Consider the following 23,821-nt stretch of genomic DNA (forward strand, 5'->3'; position numbering starts at 1 on the left):
TTAATGATTGAGGAAAAAGTCATTTAGAAAACTTCAGTTTTCTAAAAATTATATTTAAAATTGTAATCCAAATGTACCTAGTTTATAAATGTTTATTTTGTACTTAATACCTGTAAAGTCTTAGTTTTCAGATATTAAGTGACTGTATCATGTTCGGTTTAATAAAGAATTTATGCAGCACCATTTAACGTTTTGAAAGTCTTATTTAAAAGAAAAAGACTATTCTTACGGAATAATCAAAATTCTGCTTTCTTAATTGTGAAAATCTGATTTAAATATCCCATGGCTCCTGGCCAGGCGTGATGGCTCATGCCTATAATCTCAACACTTTGGGAGGCCGAGGCAGGCAGATCACTTGAGGTCAGAAGTTTGAGACTAGCGTGGCCAACATGGTAAGACCCATCTCTACTAAAAATATAAAAATGAGCTGGGCGTGTGGTGGGCACCTGTAGTCCCAGCTACCTGGGAGGGGCACGAGAATCACTTGGACCTGGGAGGTGGAGGCTGCAGTGAGCCAAGAATCACACCACTGCACTCCAGCTTGGGCAACAGAGCAAGACTCCGTCTCAATAAATAAATAAATAAATAATCACATAGCTCCAAGTGTAAACCAACTCTAATACAAATTGTAATCCTTAAACCTGTCATTTTTGTAAAAACTAAAAATTACAACTAACTCTGGAATACATCAACCCCCCTTTAAAGTGTTTTGGATGCTATTTTGTAAGAATTTCAATATAGTTTTGGCAAGAATACATTTACTTTGTAAGAAAATAGCTTTGCTTATTAACTTTGTATTTATTGAAACTTCTTTGAATTTTCAAAAATAGGATATTATTTTTCCCATTTCTTGGTTAGGTAAGACTTGTTGACCTCTCTAGGATCATTCGGTGTTTTTGACCACTGTTTCCGTGTAAAACACATTGTAAGGAATCTTTTTCAAATAATTGAAATTAGCCAAAGGAGCCCTCTTCTTCCAGAGGGAAAAGTATGTAAAAACATTTAAAATAAGATGCAAGTCTGTGTACAACCATAGACATACAGTACAACCAAGTGCTAACCTAAGTTTATTAAAAATCAACAAAAGCTACAAATTGGTTTCTTCATTTAAATGGAAAAGGATTTCTACATTTTAAGGGTTGGAATTATAATAAACCACCTTTAAGATGAGGGGAAAGAGTGTATGAAAAATTTGTACTGGTCACAGATAAAATGCTGCCATAACTATTGTTTAAATACTGTTTTTTTCAAGCAAAAGAGACTATAAAATTGCTGACTAGTAAGGAATAATCTCAAATGTCATATGATGTTTGCATCTGACTCATTAATCTTTTCAAATGTTAGATGTTACGTGTAGAGAGAAATGAGTCATTTATTGTTTAAACAAGGAAGCAGCTGTTAGTTTTTTCTAGTGTGTTAAAACCTTTAGTGGCACCTATAAATGGAAAGAGAGTCAATGAGCACTTCTTTCAGCTGTTGTTTTAGCAGCTGACAGTCCCACTGACTTCACTGTGATGTAAAATAAAAGAAAAGGCCTTTACTCATGGATAGAGACCTTGAAGTTTAAAAATACATAGTTCCTTGATCTAAGGCATTCATTCATTCAACAAATACTTATAAAGCACTCATGAAACCCCTAGGCTATAGCATTTGAAAAGAACAGACACTCCCACAATCCCTGTCTTCATGGAATTTGTTTTTGGGGGCATGTGTAAAAATACCAACTTTTGAAATTACAGTATTTCTACAGCCCTACTTGAGTTCAGATAATGTGACAATATGACTGTGTAATAAAGTATTTAATGGGCCCAGTGCGGTGGCTCACACCTGTAATCCCAGCAATTTGGGAGGCCGAGGCGGGCGGATTGTGAGGTCAGCAGTTCGAGACCAGCCTGGCCAACATGGTGAAACCCTGTCTCTACTAAAAATACAAAAATTAGCCAGGCATGGTGGCAGGTGCCTGTAGTCCCAGCTACTCAGGAGGCTGAGGCAAGAGAATTGCTTGAACCCGGGAGGCAGAAGTTGCAGTGAGCTGAGACCGCGCCATTGTACTCCAGCCTGGGTGACAGAGCGAGACTGTCTCAAAAATAAATAAATAAAAGTATTTAATGAAGTATATTATACCATCCATATATAAACAAAGGACCAATTTTCTTTCAAATCATTACTTCTACCTCCATAATTAATATGGTATTCTATTATAATCAACAACTTACATTATGTCCCCAGTTATATACTCTTTAAAAAAGCAGGGGGCTCTTCTCTATGACTGTTGTAGGACTTCATCTTGATTTTGCTGTGTTCTAGTGATAACATTGTTCTCATGGGGTTATATCTGTTCTATTTTTTAACCTTTTATTTAATGAATGATAATTTTTGATACTTAAAATTACAGATTATCTTTTGTGATCTTATTTGTGTGTGTGTGGGCTTTTTCGTTCCCTAGATTGACTTTTAATTATTTTTTCTGGCCCCGTGATTCCTTTTAACCTTTTGCTTTTATTTTACCTTATTATCGTTTGCCACATTATTTGTGCGACAAGGAAGGATATGAATAAATAATTTATAATTTAATTCAGTATTAATTACAGTTTTTCCACATAAGAATAATTTGGAATGTTTTAGAAAATTAGCAATTCCTCTGCATTTCTTTTTTCAATTATCATGGCAACATTAAAGGTTTTGTAAAACTAGTACATAAGTAAACATCTTTAAGTTTACTACTTCTAAAAGAAATACCTATATCCCACTGTTCTGAGTAGAAGGTAAAAATTTATATGTAACAATTATTGGAAATGGGATTTGCTTATGAGTATTCAAATGAACACATCTCATATTCTTGACCTTTGCATCATTAATTCAGAGAGCCAAGTAGCTTGACACTAGAACATATTTAGAGGAGTGACTCATTTTTATGATTCGTTTTTCTGTTAATTCAATAAACATTTTCTTGTAGTAGCCTTTATTAGTATATCTTCTAATGTGTTATGTATTTTTAAGCTTTCAACTTCATTTAAATGTCTTGTTTCTTAGCTGTTTCCCTAGTGATTAAAAGTTCCAGTTGTTACTTTCAATCTATAACAGCTGCAAGAACAACTCTTCTTTCCAAGCCAGCTCTCCTAAATTCCCGTTGTTAGAGTTGGTATCTATATTTAGCTAGTGGGATTAAATTGCAAAGGCTTCAAGCTGGGCAAAGCACACTGATCTGCCTTTTTACAGCTAGACCTGTGTGCTGCAAGGAGCTGAGGCCTTCAGTGTTCCCTTCCTTACCCAGGTTACTCACAGAATGGATTCCCAGCGGGAACTTGCAGAGGAACTGCGGCTTTACCAATCCACCCTTCTTCAGGATGGTCTAAAAGATCTCCTGGATGAGAAAAAATTCATCGATTGCACCCTAAAAGCAGGTGACAAAAGTCTTCCTTGCCACAGATTGATTTTGTCAGCTTGTAGTCCTTACTTCCGTGAGTACTTTTTATCTGAAATTGATGAGGCGAAAAAAAAGGAGGTAGTGCTAGACAATGTGGATCCTGCTATACTTGATTTAATCATCAAATACCTGTACTCTGCCAGTATTGATCTCAATGACGGAAATGTGCAAGATATTTTTGCATTGGCCAGCCGCTTTCAGATCCCCTCAGTGTTTACTGTCTGCGTTTCTTATCTTCAGAAAAGACTTGCTCCTGGTAACTGCCTAGCCATCCTAAGATTAGGACTTCTTCTTGACTGCCCGAGACTGGCCATTTCTGCCCGTGAATTTGTGTCTGATCGCTTTGTACAGATTTGTAAGGAAGAGGACTTTATGCAACTGTCTCCACAGGAACTGATCTCAGTCATTTCAAATGACAGCCTAAATGTAGAAAAAGAAGAAGCAGTATTTGAGGCAGTGATGAAATGGGTGCGAATAGACAAGGAAAACAGGGTTAAAAACCTTAGTGAAGTGTTTGATTGTATCCGTTTTCGCCTTATGACAGAAAAATATTTTAAGGATCATGTTGAGAAAGATGATATAATTAAAAGCAACCCAGACCTCCAGAAAAAAATCAAAGTTCTAAAAGATGCTTTCGCAGGCAAACTCCCAGAACCTAGCAAAAATGCTGCGAAGACTGGGGCTGGTGAGGTGAATGGTGATGTTGGTGATGAAGATTTACTTCCTGGTTACCTGAATGACATTCCCAGGCATGGAATGTTTGTAAAAGACCTCATCCTCTTGGTTAATGACACAGCCGCAGTGGCTTATGACCCCACGGAAAATGAATGCTACCTTACTGCACTGGCTGAGCAGATTCCCAGAAATCATTCCAGCATCGTTACCCAGCAAAATCAGATATATGTGGTAGGAGGACTATATGTGGATGAAGAAAATAAGGATCAACCTCTACAGTCATACTTCTTCCAGGTAAGAAGGACTTTTTGTATATGTAGTTGCTTAAAGGGAAGGCTGTTACCATCAAGTTAGCCAATTTGTGAATTATTCAGGCTGCTTGCATTTTACTCTAACTGATGTCCTATTCTAGTCCCTTGCACTTTTGCTGTATAGAGGGTTGACAGAAAAATATTTGACTGCTTTGTTAATGTGTAATAAAAAGTTTGGTGAATAATGAGGTTCTAATTCATGTTTAATGACTTAAGATGTTCTTTATACTATTTTACCAAAAATGCCTTGTTTATAGATGATCATGACTGCAATCCCTCAAAGCCAAGTATTTTAGAAAAAACTAAATTTATTTTTTCTTGGCAGAGATGGGCTCTCACTATGTTGCCCTGGCTGGTCTTGAACTCCTGGGCTCAAGCAATCCTCCCAATTTGGCTTCCCAAAGTGCTGGGATTACCGGTGTGAGCCACCGCCCCCTGCTGTAAAAACTAAATTTAATCTTGTATACTCTTACCTATTAAAAATAGTTAATGTCTTTCCCCAAATAGTTTCCCTAAATCAAAGTTCTTATACATTATAAAGAAGTAATAATTGGTCAGATTTTCTTTTTTAATTTTTTTTTTCTTTTTCATCTGCTGGCAGCTCTAAATTGTTCAGATTTTCTACCTTCTTCCAAGTTTCCCTGAACTTCATTTGAAGTTCTTGGAGGTAGCACTTCATCTCTTATTTATGGTTACTGCCTAAAATATAATTTTGTTGAAAATGAAAAAAACTTGTGTACATATTCCACACACTTTGGATTATCTTCTAGGAAAAACTGTCTACACAAAAGTCGCTAATTTGAATTAATTATAGTTAGAAATTTTTATTAGATCACATTTATTTGGATCAGAGATATACTTAGACATTATTAGAACTTAACAATCTGTTTTGTGAAACCACAGAATTTTCCAAGAAAATTAATTCTCCTAAACCAATAGACCCTTAGTTGTTTGAAAGGAATTTGTCTTATATTGTCAATGTGTTATACTTTATCAGTTTATGAAGGAGTTGGCTTAACCTTTGTCTTCAATAATGCCAGTACTGAAACTTTATAGCTTACAACTGGCTCAAAAGAGTTTGTTTCGGTCATAGCTAATCATGGCCAGGGCTTATGGGCACTTTAGTTGGAAAGGCCAAAGATAAGCAAGTATATAATGTCATACCACAGTCACAGTATGCTCTCAAAGTGTGTGACATACTTTGCATTCACAAAATACTATTATACCTTTAATCAACTTTTTCTAATCTTGAAAAATGTAGTTGTAATAATACACATTAATCATGTTTCTTAATTTTCAAAGTTCCAGTGAAGAATGTTATAAGTATTGGAATGTGGGCCAGAAAATTTCCCAAGCCCTAATTTTAAAGTCAAGTAAACTTCAAAAAGGGCAAAGTCAACGAAAAAGGCTATAAATACATCCAGGAAGTAAGAATGTTATGAAAACACAGATAGATAGATGACAGACATATAGGTAGATACCTACAAATGACAGATCCACAGAAGAGTTGTTGCCATGGAATGATTCTCCAAAATTACTGGAGTTTTAAATTTCATTTCATATTTAATTTATTGAATGTATCTATAACACAGTCCTTTTTACTTTCAAGTGTTCAGTTTAATCTTTATCCTTCTCTTCCAGACTAATAAAACCCTTACTTTTACTGATACAGCTTCTCATTTTTGGTTCAAGAAACCTACTTAATGTACAATAACAATAACAGTTATACAAAGTTGGAAGGTCAACTCCCTCTTACTGCAAATGACTTGCTGCTTTTAAAAGGCACTAATAGAACGGTATGCCAGGATAAAAACACTTCACCATAAAAGAGGGTTGTGACTCATCAGACAATATTTACATGAGAATTTCAGGTTTTATATTTTTCTGCTTGGTCACATCTATTTAAAATGCATTAATTTAGGAGTAATTTGACCTTTGATTGTACGCTGTAAATAGATTATGAGAATTTTTTACCTTGGTAAGAGAGGTTTTTTTTCCCCTACTCATTAATTTGAATTAATGGATTCATCAAATTTTTGAACAGGTCTTAAAGTAATCTAGGTCCAAACCCTAATTTTAACAATGAGGAAAGTTGAACTCAGAGAAGTTAAATAGCTTGATAGCTCCTCTATAAAAGAGACTGGCAGGTAGTCTACTGTTCCATCTGCTAGAGAAGTGCCCTCTAACGGGTAATATGGGAAGGTAGACAGTACTGTACAGTATGAGAGTTAAGCCCACAGGTATGGGATTATGATGGCTGCTGTTTCCATTTTTTAAAACCAACTGTGAATGTAGATGGCTTGGATTTGAATATCACCTAAAAGTTCTGTATATTTGGGAAAATTATTTAATCTTCCTGTGCCTCAGTTTCCTCATCTGTAAAATGGGGATGATAGAAATGCCTATCCTGGAGAACTAAATGAGGTTACCTGTGTAAAGCATTTAGTTCAAAGCCTATGACAACACTCAAAACCCCATAAATGTTCATTATTATTTCTACTATATTACACACCACCTTCATGATCAAAGAATTTCTTTCAAAAGTGAAAACATAAGGGATCAAAATCTAGCTGTTGAAATTAGTGAATGCAAAGCTAACAATGCACATGTGGAGATTAAACTTCTCATGTCATCTAGTCTTAATTAGTGCTTTGTTTAACTGAGGTTACTAGACCACATATAGATAGGCTTCCACAGACACCCCTGTCTATATCACAGCCATTTGTATGCACATCTATTCTTAGTATCCAATGAAACTGGGTTTTATTCATTTTATTTTTGCAATCTAGAAGTGGTACCAGAGAGAACAACAAATCTGCAACTGTACTCTTGCAGAAAACAGTTTTCTTGTGCCTTAGTGTGCTAAAATGTAAAGTGTAAAATCTTTAAATTACCAAAAGTAAGTGCTGAAACAGATGCCATCATCACCTACCCCAGGGCATGGGCACAAGGAGATTTTCCTCCTTGGGAAAATCTTAAGCTTGCAGAAGTGGTGGTGACCAAAAACGAGCAGTTACTTATTAACATAAATTTAAAAAAAGAGAAGAGTATTTCGAGTGACTCCCAACAACACACTAGGAAATTCACTTTAACACCTGCCTGTATCAGGAATAATAAAGCAAAACACAGAGAACCTAAAATGTTTTTAAAGAAAGAAAAAAAGATATTGCCCAACATCCCAGTTGTCTGTGGACTGAGTGACAGGCCCAGCTGTCCCAGCTGCCGGCATGGGGAGCATGTTAAATATAGCACACAGGGGTCATTCACATTCTTTGACCCTCCCTGCTCTGACAACCTTTCTTTCCCCAGTGTCCTAAAAGTATGAGGATCTCCTGTTTCAAAGCTGAGCAAGGCAATATGGGAGAAAATTTGACAAGAAACCTCACAGTTGTAATTAACCTCCGGTGATTCTATTTTATTTTTTCTTTTCTTGAAGCCTTGGAGATTTTGATATCTTTATCTGGTAGGCCAAGTAGATTTACTCATTCTTCTTAGTAATTATGAGCTACAATATGATACTTTGGGGTTGTAGTTTTATTTACCTGTGAGATATCTGACTATCTCAATGACTTCTAAACAACATATAAAGTATAACTTTTTTTGGTGTACTTGTAATTTTTTTCTAACAGGCTCCACAATCTCTCATATATATTTTTTTCAGCTCGATAGCATAGCATCTGAATGGGTTGGACTTCCACCTCTGCCTTCAGCCAGGTGTCTCTTCGGTCTGGGAGAGGTAGATGATAAAATCTATGTAGTTGCAGGCAAAGACCTTCAAACAGAGGCTTCGCTGGATTCAGTATTATGCTATGATCCTGTGTAAGTTGGCATGATATTCCTGTTCCCTAAGTATGCAAGTATATGCGTGCCTACAACATATTCATATTTTCAGAACCTGGAATTTACTGAAAGTATATAAATTCTGTCTCGTTTAATTTTAGGGCTGCAAAATGGAATGAAGTAAAAAAACTCCCTATCAAAGTCTACGGCCATAATGTGATTTCACATAAAGGGATGATATATTGTCTAGGAGGAAAGACAGATGACAAGTAAGTACCCTGAACTCTCATGATTTATGTCCAAATGACTTTTTATTAGAAGGATTTCTTCCTCTTTTCTTTTCTTTTTTTTTTTGAGATGGAGCTTCACTCTTGTTGCCCAGGCTGGAGTGCAGTGGTGTGATCTCGGCTCACTGCAACCTCCGCCTCCTGGGTTCAAGCGATTCTCCTGTCTCAGCCTCCTGAGTAGCTGGGATTACAGGCATGCTCCACCACGCCTGGCTAATTTTGTATTTTTAGTAGAGACAGGGTTTCTCCATATTGCTCAGGCTGGTCTTGAACTCCTGACCTCAGGTGATCTGCCCACCTCAGCCTCCCGAAGTGCTAGGATTATAGGCATGAGCCCCCGCTCCCAGTCTCTTCCTCTTGTCATTTGGATCTGCACACTAAAATGGGACATGGTTCTCACCTATCATATTGTGGAGGGAAAATCTTAAAATAAAATTTCAAGTCGCTGAAGTAAACATGTAGATACTCAGCATACTGCTAGGAATGAGCCTAATACCCCAATCATAAGCATCCTTACAGTCCAGGCAGCATCTAGGAGCATAACCAAGTCCTGTATTTCACTGATTTATAATTGTATTTTACTACATTAAAACCAATGGGTTTTCTTATTCATTTAGCCATAAGTAGATAAAAATTGAAATGTATCTTTAATGTAGTATTTAAAATATATCTTCTAAGACAATTGTGCATAAAAAGTATCATGGATTTGTACTTTACACTCATAAGAGGGACTTTAGATAGGTCAGTTTGAAAGAAAAGCGTGGTGATTGAAAAGAGGGAAGTAAAAAAGACAAAAACAAAAAATTAAGGCAGTTATTTCTTCAGCAGTGTTCTTCCACATATTTACTCCCTGACAGAGGTAATATTCAAAATGGCTTCCAACTGTTCAAAACTGAGCTCCCAGTAGCACTCAGTATCTTGTGAGAAAACCAGGATGAGGTTTCATATATAAACCTAACTTGACTTCTAGTCAATTCTCAAGGAACCTATAATCAGGAAAGAGATCTTATAACCCAGAGAGAGGAGAAGTGAGCTCCGAATGCTTCAGAGACAGTCAAACCAGTATAGCCTGTCTAGTAAAATAAGCATTTTCAGTTTAGATGGTGAGAACTAATATTCTGCCCCAGAAAAATCTGCCTGATTTGGCTTGTCATCATTTGCCCAGGCCATTGAATTAATAGTGATGTCCAACCCTGAAAAGGGAGCCAAAATTAAGAATTGTAAGGGCAAAGCAGGAAAGGAGAGTAAAATATGGAAATGTGTTAGATGTCAAGAACTCTATTCTGGAGTTAATGATTATTGGGTATTAGTCAATTTAAATGGTAAATATAGCACAGAAAAGGCGATTTTAAAAAGCAATGGTTTTTAAACATCTACCTGTATTCAAAGATAACATATTCTAAAATTTTTATATCCTCCCTAATCCCAGCTATTCCTATCAAATTTAAAGGAAGGTATATTATATGCTCACCTGGTGCCAGATCTTATTTTGGGCATTTTTCCTGAGTAAATTGAATGGAAAATCACTACTAAAGAGCATTCTGACTTTGGAAACACAGGAACCCTGCCAAATAATTTAAATTGTTTCCTTCAAGTAGCATTAGTAACTAGGAAATTGATATGTCAGTAAGAAGCATACAGTTTTGGCAGTAGGAATATGTCAATCTTGAGAACATGATTAACTAACACAACACTGCTTGACAAATGACAAAGTCAAGAACTTTGAAATGAGTCATTATCTAAAAGTAAGTGCTGGGCTGGGTGCAGTGGCTCATGCCTGTAATCCCAGGACTTTGGGAGGCCGAGGCAGGCAGATCACCTGAGGTCGGGAGTTTGAGACCAGCCTGTCCAACGTGGAGAAACCCCGTCTCTACTAAAAATACAAAATTAACCGGGCGTGGTGGCATTCGCCTGTAATCCCAGCTACTAGAGAGGCTGAGGCAGGAGAATCGCTTGAACCCGGGAGACAGTGAGCTGAGATCACGCCACTGCACTCCAGCCTGGGCAACAAGAGCGAAACTCCGTCTCCAAAAATAAATAAATAAATAAATAAATAAATAAATAAATAAATAAATAAATAAAAGTAAGTGCTGAATTGCACCAGTTCCCACTAATGAATTTGAAGAACATGATTTTGGATAATGTTCTTATCAAGAAGTGTTCAAATGATACCAATAGTCAAATATTAGAGGAAATGCTTCTACTCCAGATAACTGGTCTTTTACACAATTAAAAAAATCGTCCTCACAAAAAAGTTGAGGTGTTTTTCATCACTAAATATATACAGTTAATCAATTATTATTTGAAATTCTGAACTCTCATCAAATTATAGATAACTTCAAGAAACCATAAAAAACATACTAAGGGTAGGGCATGGTGGCTCACACCTGTAATCCCAGCACTTTGGGAGGCTGAGGCTGGAGGATCACTTGAGCTCAGGAGTTCGAGACCAGCCTGGCCAACATGGCAAAACCCTGTCTCTACCAAGCATACAAAAAACTAGCTGGGTGCGATGGTGCATGCCTGTGTTCCCAGCTACCTGGGAAGCTGAGATGGGAGGATCACTTGAGCCCTGGATGCAGAGGTTGCAGTGAGCCAAGATCACACCACTGCACTCCAGCCTGGGTGGCAGAGTGAATAATAATTCAGATGAGTCCAGGTCTTTCTGGTAGCATTTAGCATGTAAAACTGTTCTCATGATTCATCAGCTCAGATGATTTGTTGTCTAATCCATAGTCCCAGATTTCTTAAAATGCACTGGTATGTTAGTGCTAATATAAAATAAAATGATAATCATATAAAATTTAAAATAGGTATATTTGCACCTAATTATTTTTAAGTTAACTGATTCATTCCTAGGATATTCAGATAATTAACTTACCATTTGTTATTGAGGTGCAATAAAAGGTTTATGATTTTTTTACTCAAATAGAGTAAAAAAACTTCAATTCAATTTAATAGATACGATTAAAATCAGCTGTGCCTGGGGTTCTAAGCAGCTATCCAGAAGTAAAGGTACCCTATCTTCCAATAGTATAATTAAGTTATAGTTTTGGTCCCCACATTTGGGCTTGTCCTTTGTTTAGTGGCATATGTTCAAATTAAGAATTCTTTGGAGTTTTCTGATCTTCTGCCTTACTACATATTTCTCATGAGAAGCAAAGCCAAATTATTAGTGAAGGTGCTGTCAAAAAAAGAAGGTACTAAAAGGAACATTTGTTTTTCTGTTTACAGAAAATGTACAAACAGAGTGTTTATCTTCAACCCCAAGAAAGGAGATTGGAAAGATCTGGCTCCAATGAAAACTCCTCGTTCCATGTTTGGAGTAGCAGTCCATAAAGGCAAAATTGTGATTGCAGGAGGTGTCACTGAAGATGGTCTTTCAGCTTCAGTTGAAGCTTTTGACCTTACAACAAATAAGTGAGTTGCCACATCTTAGTATATAGCATGTGAACAACTATACATTTTAATTGTTAACTTTGGATAAAAAGTAATTTTTCTAATTAGGATGTGGGGAGGGGAGGGTACAGAGCCACAGATTATAAAGGAAGTATTTTCATCTGGGTTTCTTTTGTTGTTACTGGATGTAAATCTCATCTAACATTCTGATGCATTACATGTTTGTAATCTGGAACATATGACCCTTAAGTTAGTATTGTCATGCTCTATTTGTCCTTGTTATTAACTTTGTGAATTTAGAAATGCAAAGGCAATACTTGTGAATAATTTTGATTTTTTTATTTTTAAGAGACAAGGTCTGGCTCTGTCACCCAGGCTGGAGTGCAGTGGCACAATCATAGCTCACTGCTGCCTCAAACTCCTGGGCTCAGGTGATCCTCTCGCCTCAGGCTCCTGAGTAGCTAGGACTACACCACTATGCCCAGCTAATTTTTGTTTTTGTTTTTGGTACAGACAGGGTCTCACTATGTTGTCCAGACTGGTCTCAAACTCCTGGCCTCAAATGATCCTCCCACCATGGCCTCCCAAAGTGCTAGGATTATAGGTGTGAGCCAGCACACCTGGCCCTGAATAATTGTCTATGTGTAGATGGATATACATGTCTCTGTGGAATTATTTGATTTTAAATGTAGTTTCTTTATGAAAAGATCTTCACTTAACTTGTTAATGGTTGACATCTGTAAAGTATGAATGCTTCAGAAGTTTTCATTCCTTTACGCTGTTTACAATTTTATTAAAATTTTCATTTTTAAGCTTTTATTGCCTTAATGTGAAAAGATATTTGACAGCTATTCTTCAACTAAAATTGGTCTTTTTAAAATTTTTGAGCTCACACATCTGGATGAGTATATACCTTTTATATTCCTAGTTTAGCAATGAAGAAAAAAGAGAACTATTATTACTTTTTTTAGAAACGTGTACCTGACTACAAAACAGACTTTAGTATCTGAAAATTACAAGGAACTTTTGTGGAACACGATTTAAATTATCATTAAAAATAATGTTTTTGAAGACTGTAATGTGGGTAAACACTCATGATGTAAGTTAAGAAGCAACACACAAAATTGTAAATATCTTCTTAGTTTCATTTATATGTATGGAAGCTTATATGTACATGCTTTTTAAAAAGATGACAAAATTACACCAAATTGTTGCTTGTGATTATGTCTGTAAGGTATGATTATGGAGATATCTGCTTTCTTGTATACCTTTCTGTACTTTCCAGATTTTCTCAAAATTTTTTTTTTTTTTTTTTTTGAGACAGGGTCTCACTGTGTCACACAGGCTGGAGTACAGATTTTCTATAATGTACATATATTATTTTTATAATTAGAAAAAAATCGGCTAATTTTTTGTATTTTTAGTAGAGATGGGGTTTCACCATGTTGGTCAGGCTGGTCTCGAACTCCTCACCTCAGGTGATCCACCCACCTAGGCCTGCCAAAGTGCTAGGATTACAGGCATGAGCCACTGTGCCTGGCCTTAGGGTTGCCATATTGAAGGCTTTATATTTAATGAAGTTACATCTTTCAAATATTTTCTAGTAGCAAACTTAGTCATTTACTTTTGGATGCCTGTGCTCCTTGAATTTTTTCCCCCCCTTAAAGACAGGGTTTTGCTCTATCACCCAGGCTAGAATGCAGCAATGCGATCATAGCTCACCACAGCCTTGACCTCAAGGGCTCAAGAGATCCTCCCAAGTAGCTGGGACTATAGGGACATACCACCAGGCCTGGCTCTGTGTGTGTGTGTGTGTGTGTGTGTAGACAGTCCATTTTGTTGCCCAGGTGTGTGTGTGTGTGTGTAGACAGTCCATTTTGTTGCCCAGGTGTGTGTGTGTGTGTGTGTGTGTGTGTGTGTGTGTGTGTGTGTGTGTAGACAGTCCATTTTGTTGCCCAGGCTGGTCTCATACTCCTTGGGCTCAAGCAATCCTCCTGCCTCAGTTTGTGTGTATGTGTGTGTGTGTGTGTGTGTGTGTGTGTGTGTGTGGAGACAGTCCATTTTGTTGCCCAGGCTGGTCTCATACTCCTTAGGCTCAAGCAATCCTCCTGCCTCAGTCTCCCAAAGTGCTGGGATTACGGGCATGAGCCACCACACCCGGCCGCTACTTGAATATTTATTTTATTTATTTATTTAGATGGAGTCTCACTCTGTTGCCCAGGCTGGAGTGCAGTTGCACAATCTCAGCTCACTGCAACCTCCGCCTCCCAGGTTCAAGTGATTCTCCTGCCTCAGCCTCCCAAATAGCTGAGATTACAAGTGTGTGCCACCGTGCCTGGCTAATTTTTTGTATTTTTGGTAGAGGTGGGGTTTCACTATGTTGGTCATGCTGGTCTCAAACTCCTGACCTCAGGTGATCTACCCATCTCAGCTTCCCAAAGTGCTGGGATTACAGGCATGAGCCAACACGCCTGGCTGCCTGGCCACTACTTGAATTTTTAAATTATTATTTCCTATAATAGTTCAGTAAGTACATCTGGCATTTCGTTAAGTTTTACATTGACTATATTTTTAATGATACCTAGATGGGATGTAATGACTGAATTTCCCCAAGAAAGAAGCTCCATCAGTTTGGTCAGCCTGGCTGGATCTCTGTATGCAATTGGTGGTTTTGCTATGATTCAACTGGAATCTAAAGAATTTGCACCCACTGAAGTCAATGACATATGGAAGTAAGTTCTCATCACTTCAATTTTCAGAATCACATATTAAATCAGATGACTGATAAACTATTTTGTAGTAAATAATAAGCCAGATTTTCCCAACATGCAAGCTACTTCTTGGTAGTAGACTAAACACTTCAAACCTAATTGAACTTTTGTACATGCCACTTACTTGAACAAGTATCTACTTCTAGTTAGCTCTGAGCCTGGGAAAGAAATTATCTGGGCCTGTTTCTTACCGTAAAATGAGAGTTGGACCTTTGATACTCTCAGCTTCATTCCAGCTCTAAGAGTATAATGCTGTAGGCATCCAGTAGAGTGAAAGCCTCTTTGCTCCAGAGTAGTTTATTTCCTAACAAAACAGAGTTCTAAAAAACAATGTATGTTTTTTACTTTTTTATTTTTATTTTTTTGAGACAGAGTTTCTGGAGTACAGGCTGGAGTACAATGGTGGGATCTCAGCTCACTGCAACCTCGGCCTCCGGGGTTCAAGTGATTCTCCTGCCTCAGCCTCCCAAGTAGCTGGGATTACAGGCATATGCCACCACGCTCAGCTAATTTTTATATTTTTAGTAGAGATGGCGTTTCGCCATGTTGGCCAGGCTGGTCTCGAACTCCTGACCTCAGGTGATCCACCAGCCTCAATCTCCCAAAGTGCTAGGATTACAGGCGTGAGCCACGTGCCCAGCCTAAAGAAACATTTAACCTCTTGAGCTGTCCACTACACTTCATTAGTTCTGTTTTCAATCTAATTTAAACAGCCTTCCAATTGTTTGAGGATTCAGCTAACAAATACTTTTTTAAAATGAAAAAAGTCAAAATAGCAATCCATTTTACCTGCCTGGAGGTGCCAGGCAGTTCTAAGTATGACACTTGAAATTGTTACTCAATTGAACATTTGAGTAAGGCTATTAAAAACAAAAAGTATGTTTTTATTTTATTTTGAGCTGAGATCGCGCCACTGCATTCCAGCCTCAGCAACAGAGCGAGTCTTAAAAGAAAAAAAACAAAAAGAAACACAGAATCCCAGACCCTACTGAATGAGAATCTGTATTTTTTAACAAGATTCTCAGGTGAATTGTTTGCACATTTAAGTTTATAAGTACAGCTTTGGAAGAGTGCCATTTATACTTAATCTGTGAAGGCATACCACTAAGCCTGAGAGTGAAAAGTGGGTATTATTTGTTCTATACCTTAACCAGCAGATGCTTTATTCCCAGATGCTGAACTAAAAAGGCTGAAAAGCTGGTACCTTAACCAAACAATGATTTGTGCATTAGACATCATTTCCCCATGTTGTAATATTAACTAGCTGTGTAGAGGGCAAGAAAAAAAGTGGCTATGCAAGGAAATTAACTATTATCCCTCCTCCCCCCAAAAAAGAGGGAGGAAGAGAAAAAAAAATGAGATTTCCATGGAGCAAAGAGGCTAGAATTAGCAAGACAGTGAGATGGGGAAAAGCTGAAAGCAGTAGGAAAAAAGGATGAACTAATGAAGGCTGGGAAGGTTAGGGTTTTTTGGAAAACAGGGCCAGGTACCAAATATATAAATGGGCAGTGATTCTCAACCCTAGCTGTATGTTACAATCATCTGGGATGCTTTTAAAATATACCAGTGTCTGGGCCTTAACACAGACCAATTATATCAAAATTTCTGGAGGTAGAGTTTAGCATCCCTAGTTCCTAAAACCTCCCCAGATTATATATATAATTTTTTTTTTTTTTTTTTTTTTTTGGTGAGACAGAGTCTCACTCTGTCACCCAGGCTGTAGTGCAGTGGTACGATCTTGGCTCATTGCAACCTCCAGCTCCTGGGTTCAAGCGATTCTCCTGCCTCAGCCTCTGGAGTAGCTGGGACTACAGGTGTGCACCACCATGCCCGGCTAATTTTTGTATTTTTAGTAGAGATGGGGGTTTCACCATATTGGCCAGGCTGGTCTTGAACTCCTGACCTCAGGTGATCCACCCACCTCAGCCTCCCACAGTGCTGGGAATACAGGCGTCAGCCACTGAGCCCGGCCCCAGATGATTCTAATCAGCAGCCAGGGTTGAGAAACACTGATATTAAGTAATTGTGCTGTCAATCAGTGAGACCTCCCTGAAGCCCTCCTGGTTCCTAAGGGTTATCAAAAGCCATGCTGCCCCTGCAGGGAAAAGTTACAGGCAGCAAAAGAAAGTACAGAATCTCCTGCTATAAAAGTGGCCCTGACATTGTTTAGGGAACCTAAAAGAGGGATCCTCTCTGATTGTGGTTTATTTTGCAATTAGAGCAGTGGTTCCCAAAGTTGCCTGCACATTTGAATTGCCAGGGTGCTTCAAAAAATACTAACACCTCTGTCTCACTCATATTGACTGTGATTTAATTGGTCTGAAGTATGGCCTGGGCTTTGGAAATTTTAAAAGATCCCTGGATGTTTCTATATGTGTAGACAAGTTTGGGAACCACTGGATTGGGTAAAGAGAAGAGGGGGGCATTCATCATTGTCTGCTTGGCTATTCTGAGACTAGTATTTCCTAATTTGGGGTAGGATCTGGAGCATGATTCTCAAACTTTGCTGCATATTAGAAACACTGGGAGCTTTAAAAAATCCTGATGCCCAGGCCACCCTTCATACCAATTAACTCAATCTCTGAGAGTAGGACCTAGGCATCAGTATCTTTAACATCTCCAGATGGTTCTATTGGCAATTAAGTTTGAGAACCTGTCATCTACTACAGTGGTTCCCAAAGCAGCATCAGCATCACCTGGGTACTTATCAGAAAGGCAGATTCTCAGGTCTCACTTCAAATCTGTTGAATTAGAAACTCTGGGGGTGATAGGGCCAGCAATCTGTGTTTTCGCAAACCCTCCAGGTGACTTAGAAGTGTGTTAAAGTTGAAGGCCGCCGATCTAGAGAAACATGGCTGCCTATTTGCCCTCAATTTCCTAGTGAACCTCTCTAACCACACATGCAGAGGTGAAAACTCTCAGTATACCACATTCTCAACATAGACCCTCTTACTATGATATGTAAAAAAAAATTCCATTCTTGTATTTTTTTGTCGAAATCATTCCATTATTTAGGATTGACCAAGGTGAAAGTAAATATAACTGCCAGGAAGCAAACATTTTTAAACCTCATTTAACCTTAACCTCATATTGTTTAAATGTGGTCACTTTCTTCAGGTCATTTAAAACTATTTTTTATCTCTTAATTTGTTGCCCTGAATTTTATGTAATTAAGGTTATTCCCTTTATTAGTAGCAAAATATTTTTTGTATGCTTTCCTCTACATAAAAATCAGTGCATGGTATAATTGTTGAGAATTAATTCGGAATATTGATGACATTAAGTCAGTGCATATCTTATGTAGGTACAAGCTAATTTTAATAATTATTTTAAATCTCCTTCATTCATCACAGAATGATTTGGGGTAAATCTTTTTTTTTTTTTTTTTTTTTTTTTCTGAGACAGAGTCTTGCTGTGTTGCCCAGGCTGGAGTGCAGTGGTGCAATCTTGACTCACTGCAACCTCCACCTCCCGGGTTCAAGCAATTCTCTTGCCTCGGCCTCCGGAGTAGCTAGGATTACAGGCATACACTACCATGCCTGGCTGATTTTTATATTTTTAGTAGAGACGGGGTTTTGTCATATTGGCCAGGCTGGTCTCAAACTCCTGACCTCAGGTGATCCGCCCCCCTCGGCCTCCCAAAGTGCTGGGATCACAGGCATGAGCCACCACACCTGGCTGATTTGGGGTTGTCTTGTGCCAAGTCTTGACAATTTGTGGAGAGATATTAATATATTATTTGTCCTCAGATGCCTTTGGGGCTTGAGGACATTGATATGGGGGGGGATTAAAATGGAGTGATAATTGCTATAATACCATATAAAGGATGATATGAGAAACAAAGAGAAAGCAACAAACTGTGCTTAAGGAAGGTGAGAAAGGTTTCGGAGAGAAGGCAGCATTTAGAAGCTTCCCACACAAAGAAAACATTCCAGGCACCAGGCAGAGCAGACATGTTCAGCACACATGGTACAAGGGAATTCAAGTTGTCTGTATCTTTATAACCTTGAATATTCAGAGATGAAGACCAGTTCTTACCTAAGTCAAGTGCGAAGTCTAAGAGTAGTCCTCAAACATAACAATAAAGGGGAAGGGGAACAAATTTTCATAAAGTGACTGCTGTGTATCAGGTGCCATGCTAGGCACTAGTGTATAGGAACAATTGAAGGCATAATTAAGTCTACCGATAGTCCCTGCTCTTCCCCAGTTCTTTCTCTTAAGCAAGAGTCTGCTTACTTTGACTCAGAGACCAGCCATCTTCATCAGTTCAAAGGTGAATGTTTAACTGCTTAGCTATTTATTCCTCTTCTCTGCAGTCTTTGATTCCCAGAGAATGCTGAACTGCCTAGGCATCCAGATTAAATACTGTGGCAGTAGTTCAGGCACATGCTCATCCAGACAATGCATATTTGGGAGATATTTAAGTTCTGTTCTACCAGGCAGGTGCATCTTCCTCTGAGTAAGAGCCACTAGGGATTTTTCAAAGATCCACATTTGTATTCTGAACACAGGGAAACCTATGGAACTAAAGCTGCTTATTGATTACTTTTTTTTCCTCCATCAGGTATGAAGATGATAAAAAGGAATGGGCTGGGATGTTGAAGGAAATACGTTATGCTTCAGGAGCTAGTTGCCTAGCAACACGTTTAAATCTCTTCAAACTGTCTAAACTGTGAACAAGGTGACAAAACATAATAGATTGGGAGGTGGTTTGTTTGGTGAATGGGGCTTTAATTTATTCTGTTTTTTAAAAGCTTGTACAGACACTCATGTAGAAATTATTCAGGAAGTTATTGTCTAAGAGATGAGCGGTAGGTAACAAAACCTCGGTCATTTGACTCTTCAATGTAATGATCACAGCTTAAAACCATTTTCTAATAATAAATTAAATATTCAGTTGAACAAATTATTTTGTGAATCTGTTTCACTCAATGGATTGTAAAGGAGGCTCCTAAATTTGAGTTGTTTGCTAATCATTTCACTTGCATCATTAGGGTATCCTTACACTGATTTTCTATTACAATTGGAAGTGGAGAATATGTGCACCTACACTAAAAAAATGTTTAAAATATCAAAAACCTCTCCTCGTGCTTCAAAATGACAGGAATCCTGTGCATTATACTAAGAATTACATACCATAAGATGACTTCAGAAATGCTACTTCAGAAGTGTAATAAATGGATGGGGAGATCATTTGATGAGGAAAAGTCTCTTGTAAGTAAAAGTAGTCAAATTCAAATGGCCTTTTCTCTCCATTCTTTTTGCGACACTGGCATATTATTTGTGGTTTCCAAATCAAATTTTAAAAATTTTAATTTAAAACCAGTTAATCACAGTCTTCAAGCCATTAACTACAGCATCTGTGGCAGGAGGGTGAGGGAGCACCCTTAGGAAATGGATTGATTCTTTAAACTGCTGGGGCAGAAGTTGGGGTCAGTGGGTGATATGGAGGAGGAAGTGTATTCACACTCCATGAAAGGGCTACCTATTTGCTAAATTTCTGACAGCAAGGAAGGTGACTGTATTATTTCATTTTCTGGGATGTGATATCCTCCATTCACTGTTCCTTCTTAGTGCATATAGTAAGTTGACTCCTCAATCTGCTCATAACCATCACATTCAACTCTGTGCAAGTCATCAATTAATCATCACTTTTAGCCACACACCAACTTATGAGTCTCACACAGATTTCATAGACATATATTTGACTTCTATCCTTACCCGTATTATTTTCTGAAAAACCTGACTTGGGACTAATTTGGAACGTTCATGATTATTTGTCAAGGAGTTGCATAAAGAACAGATCTAAGTGTCCATACACTTTGTTTCTCTACCATAAATACAGAAATATATTTAACAGAAACAAGTTTTATTTTGGGTACTTAAAGTAGAATCCTGATTACTTTTCTATATGGAAAAATACTTTTCTTAATTATAGCATGAATACGGAATCAAGAAATTCCCAGTGGAAAATCCTACAGGTTCTTCAACAAATAAACTGTTAGGAAGAGGAAGGGGCACTTATAAAGACAGACTCAAAAGGGTGGAGGAAGAGGGGGCCACAGGGATTATGGTGTCCAGAAATGTACATCTGGGTGATAAAACTGTTAAGAAATACTTACTATAAAATCAGGATTGAGGTTACTTTTGGGGAGAGAATGCCAATCTACGTAGATGTAAAATTAAGTTGTAAAAATAATGCTTCTTGCAGGGTTTGAGGATGATGATGTTCTGGAATCAGATATGGGTGATGGTTGCACAAATGTATTAAAAACCACTGAATTATACACTTTTAAAGGGTGAATTTTATAGTATGGGATTATATCTCAATAAAAAAATGCTTTTGTTTATAACAATCTAAGTTATTTAGATAGAAAAATCATCAATCAAAAATACAAGCATATCTATATAAAGAAAACCATTTGAATCAGATAGCCTAGAGCAAGGGTCCCCAACTGGGCCACACAGCAAGAGGTGAGCAGTGGGCAGGCAAGTGAGCATTACCACTTGAGCTCCACCTCCTGTCAGATCAGCAGCTACGTTAGATTCTCATAGGGGGACCAACCCTATTGTGAACTATACACGCGAGGGAACTAAGTTGCATGCTCCTTATGAGAATCTAAGTAATGCCTGATGATCTGAGGTGGAACAGTTTCATCCTGAAATCATACCATCCCCCAACTGCTGTCTGTTGAAGAATTGTCTTCCGCAAAAATGGTCCCTGATGCCAAAAAGGTTGAGGACTGCTGGCCTAGAGAGAGTAGGAGATGTGACAGGTAAAAAGTTAGATCATGTGTAACAACTAGTGAAAGTATACCAGGGTTATTCAATCAAGATTTCCATGTACCACAAGTATATAATGACTAAATTTTTAATTATTTATATCCAAGGGAAACCCTTTATAACCCTCATCAGCCTAATCATTTTATTCTAAAGTTGCATAGTAAAGTATTTTAACCTATTCAAGGGTTTAGTTTTTATCACTTGCTTGAGAAACAGAACACATTTCATGGAAATTAAACACTGAATTTAGCATTTCCACTAATATAAGTATGAGGAAATTCAGAAAGCGGAAGAGACAATGAGACATCTTTCACTTACTATTCTGATTTTGTTTTTCACAAAACGTTTTGTGAAGTTAATATTCCACAAAATCATTAAACATTGGAGTTCAAATCATGCAAAGACATTGGATATTTTAAACATGTATTTCAACTAAGCCTAAGCCAAATATCAGTGAAGCAAATTACATGCAAGACACATATTTTAAAGCTATGCTTATGATTGAAGGCACTCCAGCTACCAACTTATTTTGAGATAGTGTGAATTGACAGGGTCATGGAGTCAGAAAATAGCCACGTTTCAGATGGTCAATTACCTCCACCACCACCAGGTGGCCTAAGTGAGAGTAGTTAGGCTGTGGCCTGCTGAGCACAAAACCATCACTCTCAGAGGAAGGGTGGGGGATTATATCACATAGTAGGCCCTTAGTAACCATTTTATTGAATAAATGTGTTGTAAGACAGGGAAAAGCCATTATTCCCTCAACGTGTAGGATTACACCAGGTCAAGATTGGTCCACCCAGCTACTACCTCATTTCTTTGCTTCCATTTAGGAGAAAACTTAATCTCCTCTCATTTTCTCTTGAACCAGTCAGGCTTTCACATGCACCACTTCAAAACGACTATTTTCAAAGTACTAATGATTTTCATGTTGCTAAATTTAATAGCCATTTCCCATTTCTCATCTTTCCTGACCTATCAGCAGCATCTGATACAACTACTCACCTCCCCCTTGAAATGCTTTATCCACTTGGCTTCTAGGAAGTATTACTACCTTCCTTCCTCCTACCTCATTGGCCATCCCTGCTCAGTATCCTTTCCTGATTCCTCCTCTTCCTCTTAATCTTTTAATGTTGGAGCACCTGAAAACTCAGTCCTCAGACCTCTCCTCCATTCACACTCTTCTCTGATCTCATTTTAAGCGATTTCATCTACTCTCATGGCATTGAATACTGCTGACATTTATACATTTATATCTGGGGCCTGGGCCTCTTCCCTGACCTCCAAGCTCATTTACTGAATTCTCTATTTGATATATCCACTTAGATGTTTAAAAGACATCACAAACTCAACATATCTAAAACAAACTTGTGATCAACCCCCACCACCTGCCCCCTCATCTTGCTCTTCCTGTAGACTATCCCCATCTTAGTTAATGCTAATGACATCCTCTTAGTTGCTTAGGACAAAAACTTAGAATTATCCTTGACTCCTATTTCTCTCATACCTTATATCCAATCAGTGAGCAAATTCGGTTGCCTTTATCTTCAAAATACATCCAAAAAATCTGACTACTTCTCATTACCTCCACTGCTACCACTCTCTCCAAGCCACCATCCATTCTTGTCTGGATTATTGCAATGACCTCATAGAGAGTTTTCTTTCTTACACATTTGCCTCATCATAGTCTTTTCTTATCTCAACAAGGTAGCCAAAGTAACGCAGTTAAAATGTGAGTTCATATCATTCCTTTCTTGAAACCCTCCAATGGCTTCTCATCTCACTCAGAGTAGCCAAGAGGTTGTATTTGACCTCTTGGTCAAATGACAGGGCCAGAGTGTATCTTTTCTCTTATACACTCCCACCCCACTCCCCACTTGTTCTGCTCCAGCCACACTGGATCCTTTGTTATTCTCAAACATGCCAGGCATGTTCCCACCTTAGGACATTTGTACCTATTTTTTAATTGAGACAGGCCACTTTTTAAAAATAAGTCCAAATGTAACACATGATAACATTCATTTTAAATAAAAACTACAAACATGACTTGACTTCTCCAAATATACGTTCTCTCAGGTAGTCCATCCGAGCATCCTTTGTTGACAGTGCCATAGAGTTCCATTCAAACTGAGAAATCTGAAAATAAGTAATGTAGTTTGAACGAAAGTTTTAAAGCAACAACAAAAAACATTGAGGAAGACATATAAGCACTACTGATCAAAGCTGTAAGAATCCTATGAAATTAGTTTACATAAGGATAGCCTGTGAACCTTTATTGGAAGCCAAGTGGTTCCTTCTGACATTGCCTAGAATACTTTTTTCTGGCCTGGTGCGGTGGCTCACGCCTGTAATCCCAGCACTTTGGGAGGCCGAGGCGGGCGGATCACG

General features: G+C 37.9%; 2 protein-coding genes across 14 annotated transcripts in view; one reads left to right on the forward strand and one right to left on the reverse strand.

Annotated features, from left to right (window-relative positions):
* Nucleotides 1-3,119: 3,119 nt before the first annotated feature.
* Nucleotides 3,120-20,762, forward strand: KLHL41 (kelch like family member 41). The gene is made up of 6 exons (XM_055289631.2): nt 3,120-4,396; nt 8,075-8,232; nt 8,355-8,462; nt 11,715-11,900; nt 14,465-14,611; nt 19,215-20,762. The coding sequence occupies exons 1-6, from the start codon at nt 3,287-3,289 to the stop codon at nt 19,324-19,326; spliced, it is 1,821 nt and encodes a 606-aa protein (XP_055145606.1). The 5' UTR covers nt 3,120-3,286; the 3' UTR covers nt 19,327-20,762.
* The window catches only part of FASTKD1 (FAST kinase domains 1), a 47,969-nt gene continuing 44,650 nt past the window's right edge, over nt 20,503-23,821 (reverse strand). For 9 of the 13 annotated variants that reach the window (XM_063644673.1, XM_055289623.2, XM_063644674.1 and 6 more), the window contains 2 exons: nt 23,476-23,569; nt 20,503-21,401 (listed from right to left, as the gene is read on the reverse strand). In XM_063644673.1, the coding sequence (XP_063500743.1) occupies nt 21,316-21,401; nt 23,476-23,569 (180 nt within the window). In that variant the 3' untranslated portion in view covers nt 20,503-21,315. Of the gene's footprint in view, nt 23,570-23,821 lie in introns of all 13 variants that reach the window. The other 4 variants (XM_055289625.2, XM_063644677.1, XM_055289629.2 and 1 more) reach the window with 1 other exon arrangement.

The sequence above is a fragment of the Symphalangus syndactylus genome, chromosome 8 (genome assembly GCF_028878055.3).
Source record: "Symphalangus syndactylus isolate Jambi chromosome 8, NHGRI_mSymSyn1-v2.1_pri, whole genome shotgun sequence".
In the NCBI taxonomy this organism is placed as follows: Eukaryota; Metazoa; Chordata; class Mammalia; order Primates; family Hylobatidae; genus Symphalangus; species Symphalangus syndactylus.

Excerpts from the sequence above, each read along its gene's own strand:
- KLHL41 (XM_055289631.2), top strand. The coding sequence starts at position 3,287 with ATGGATTCCCAGCGGGAACTTGCAGAGGAACTGCGGCTTTACCAATCC. Across the intron at positions 8,463-11,714 it reads GGAGGAAAGACAGATGACAA|AAAATGTACAAACAGAGTGT; the intron begins GTAAGTACCCTG and ends TTCTGTTTACAG. Across the intron at positions 11,901-14,464 it reads TTTGACCTTACAACAAATAA|ATGGGATGTAATGACTGAAT; the intron begins GTGAGTTGCCAC and ends AATGATACCTAG.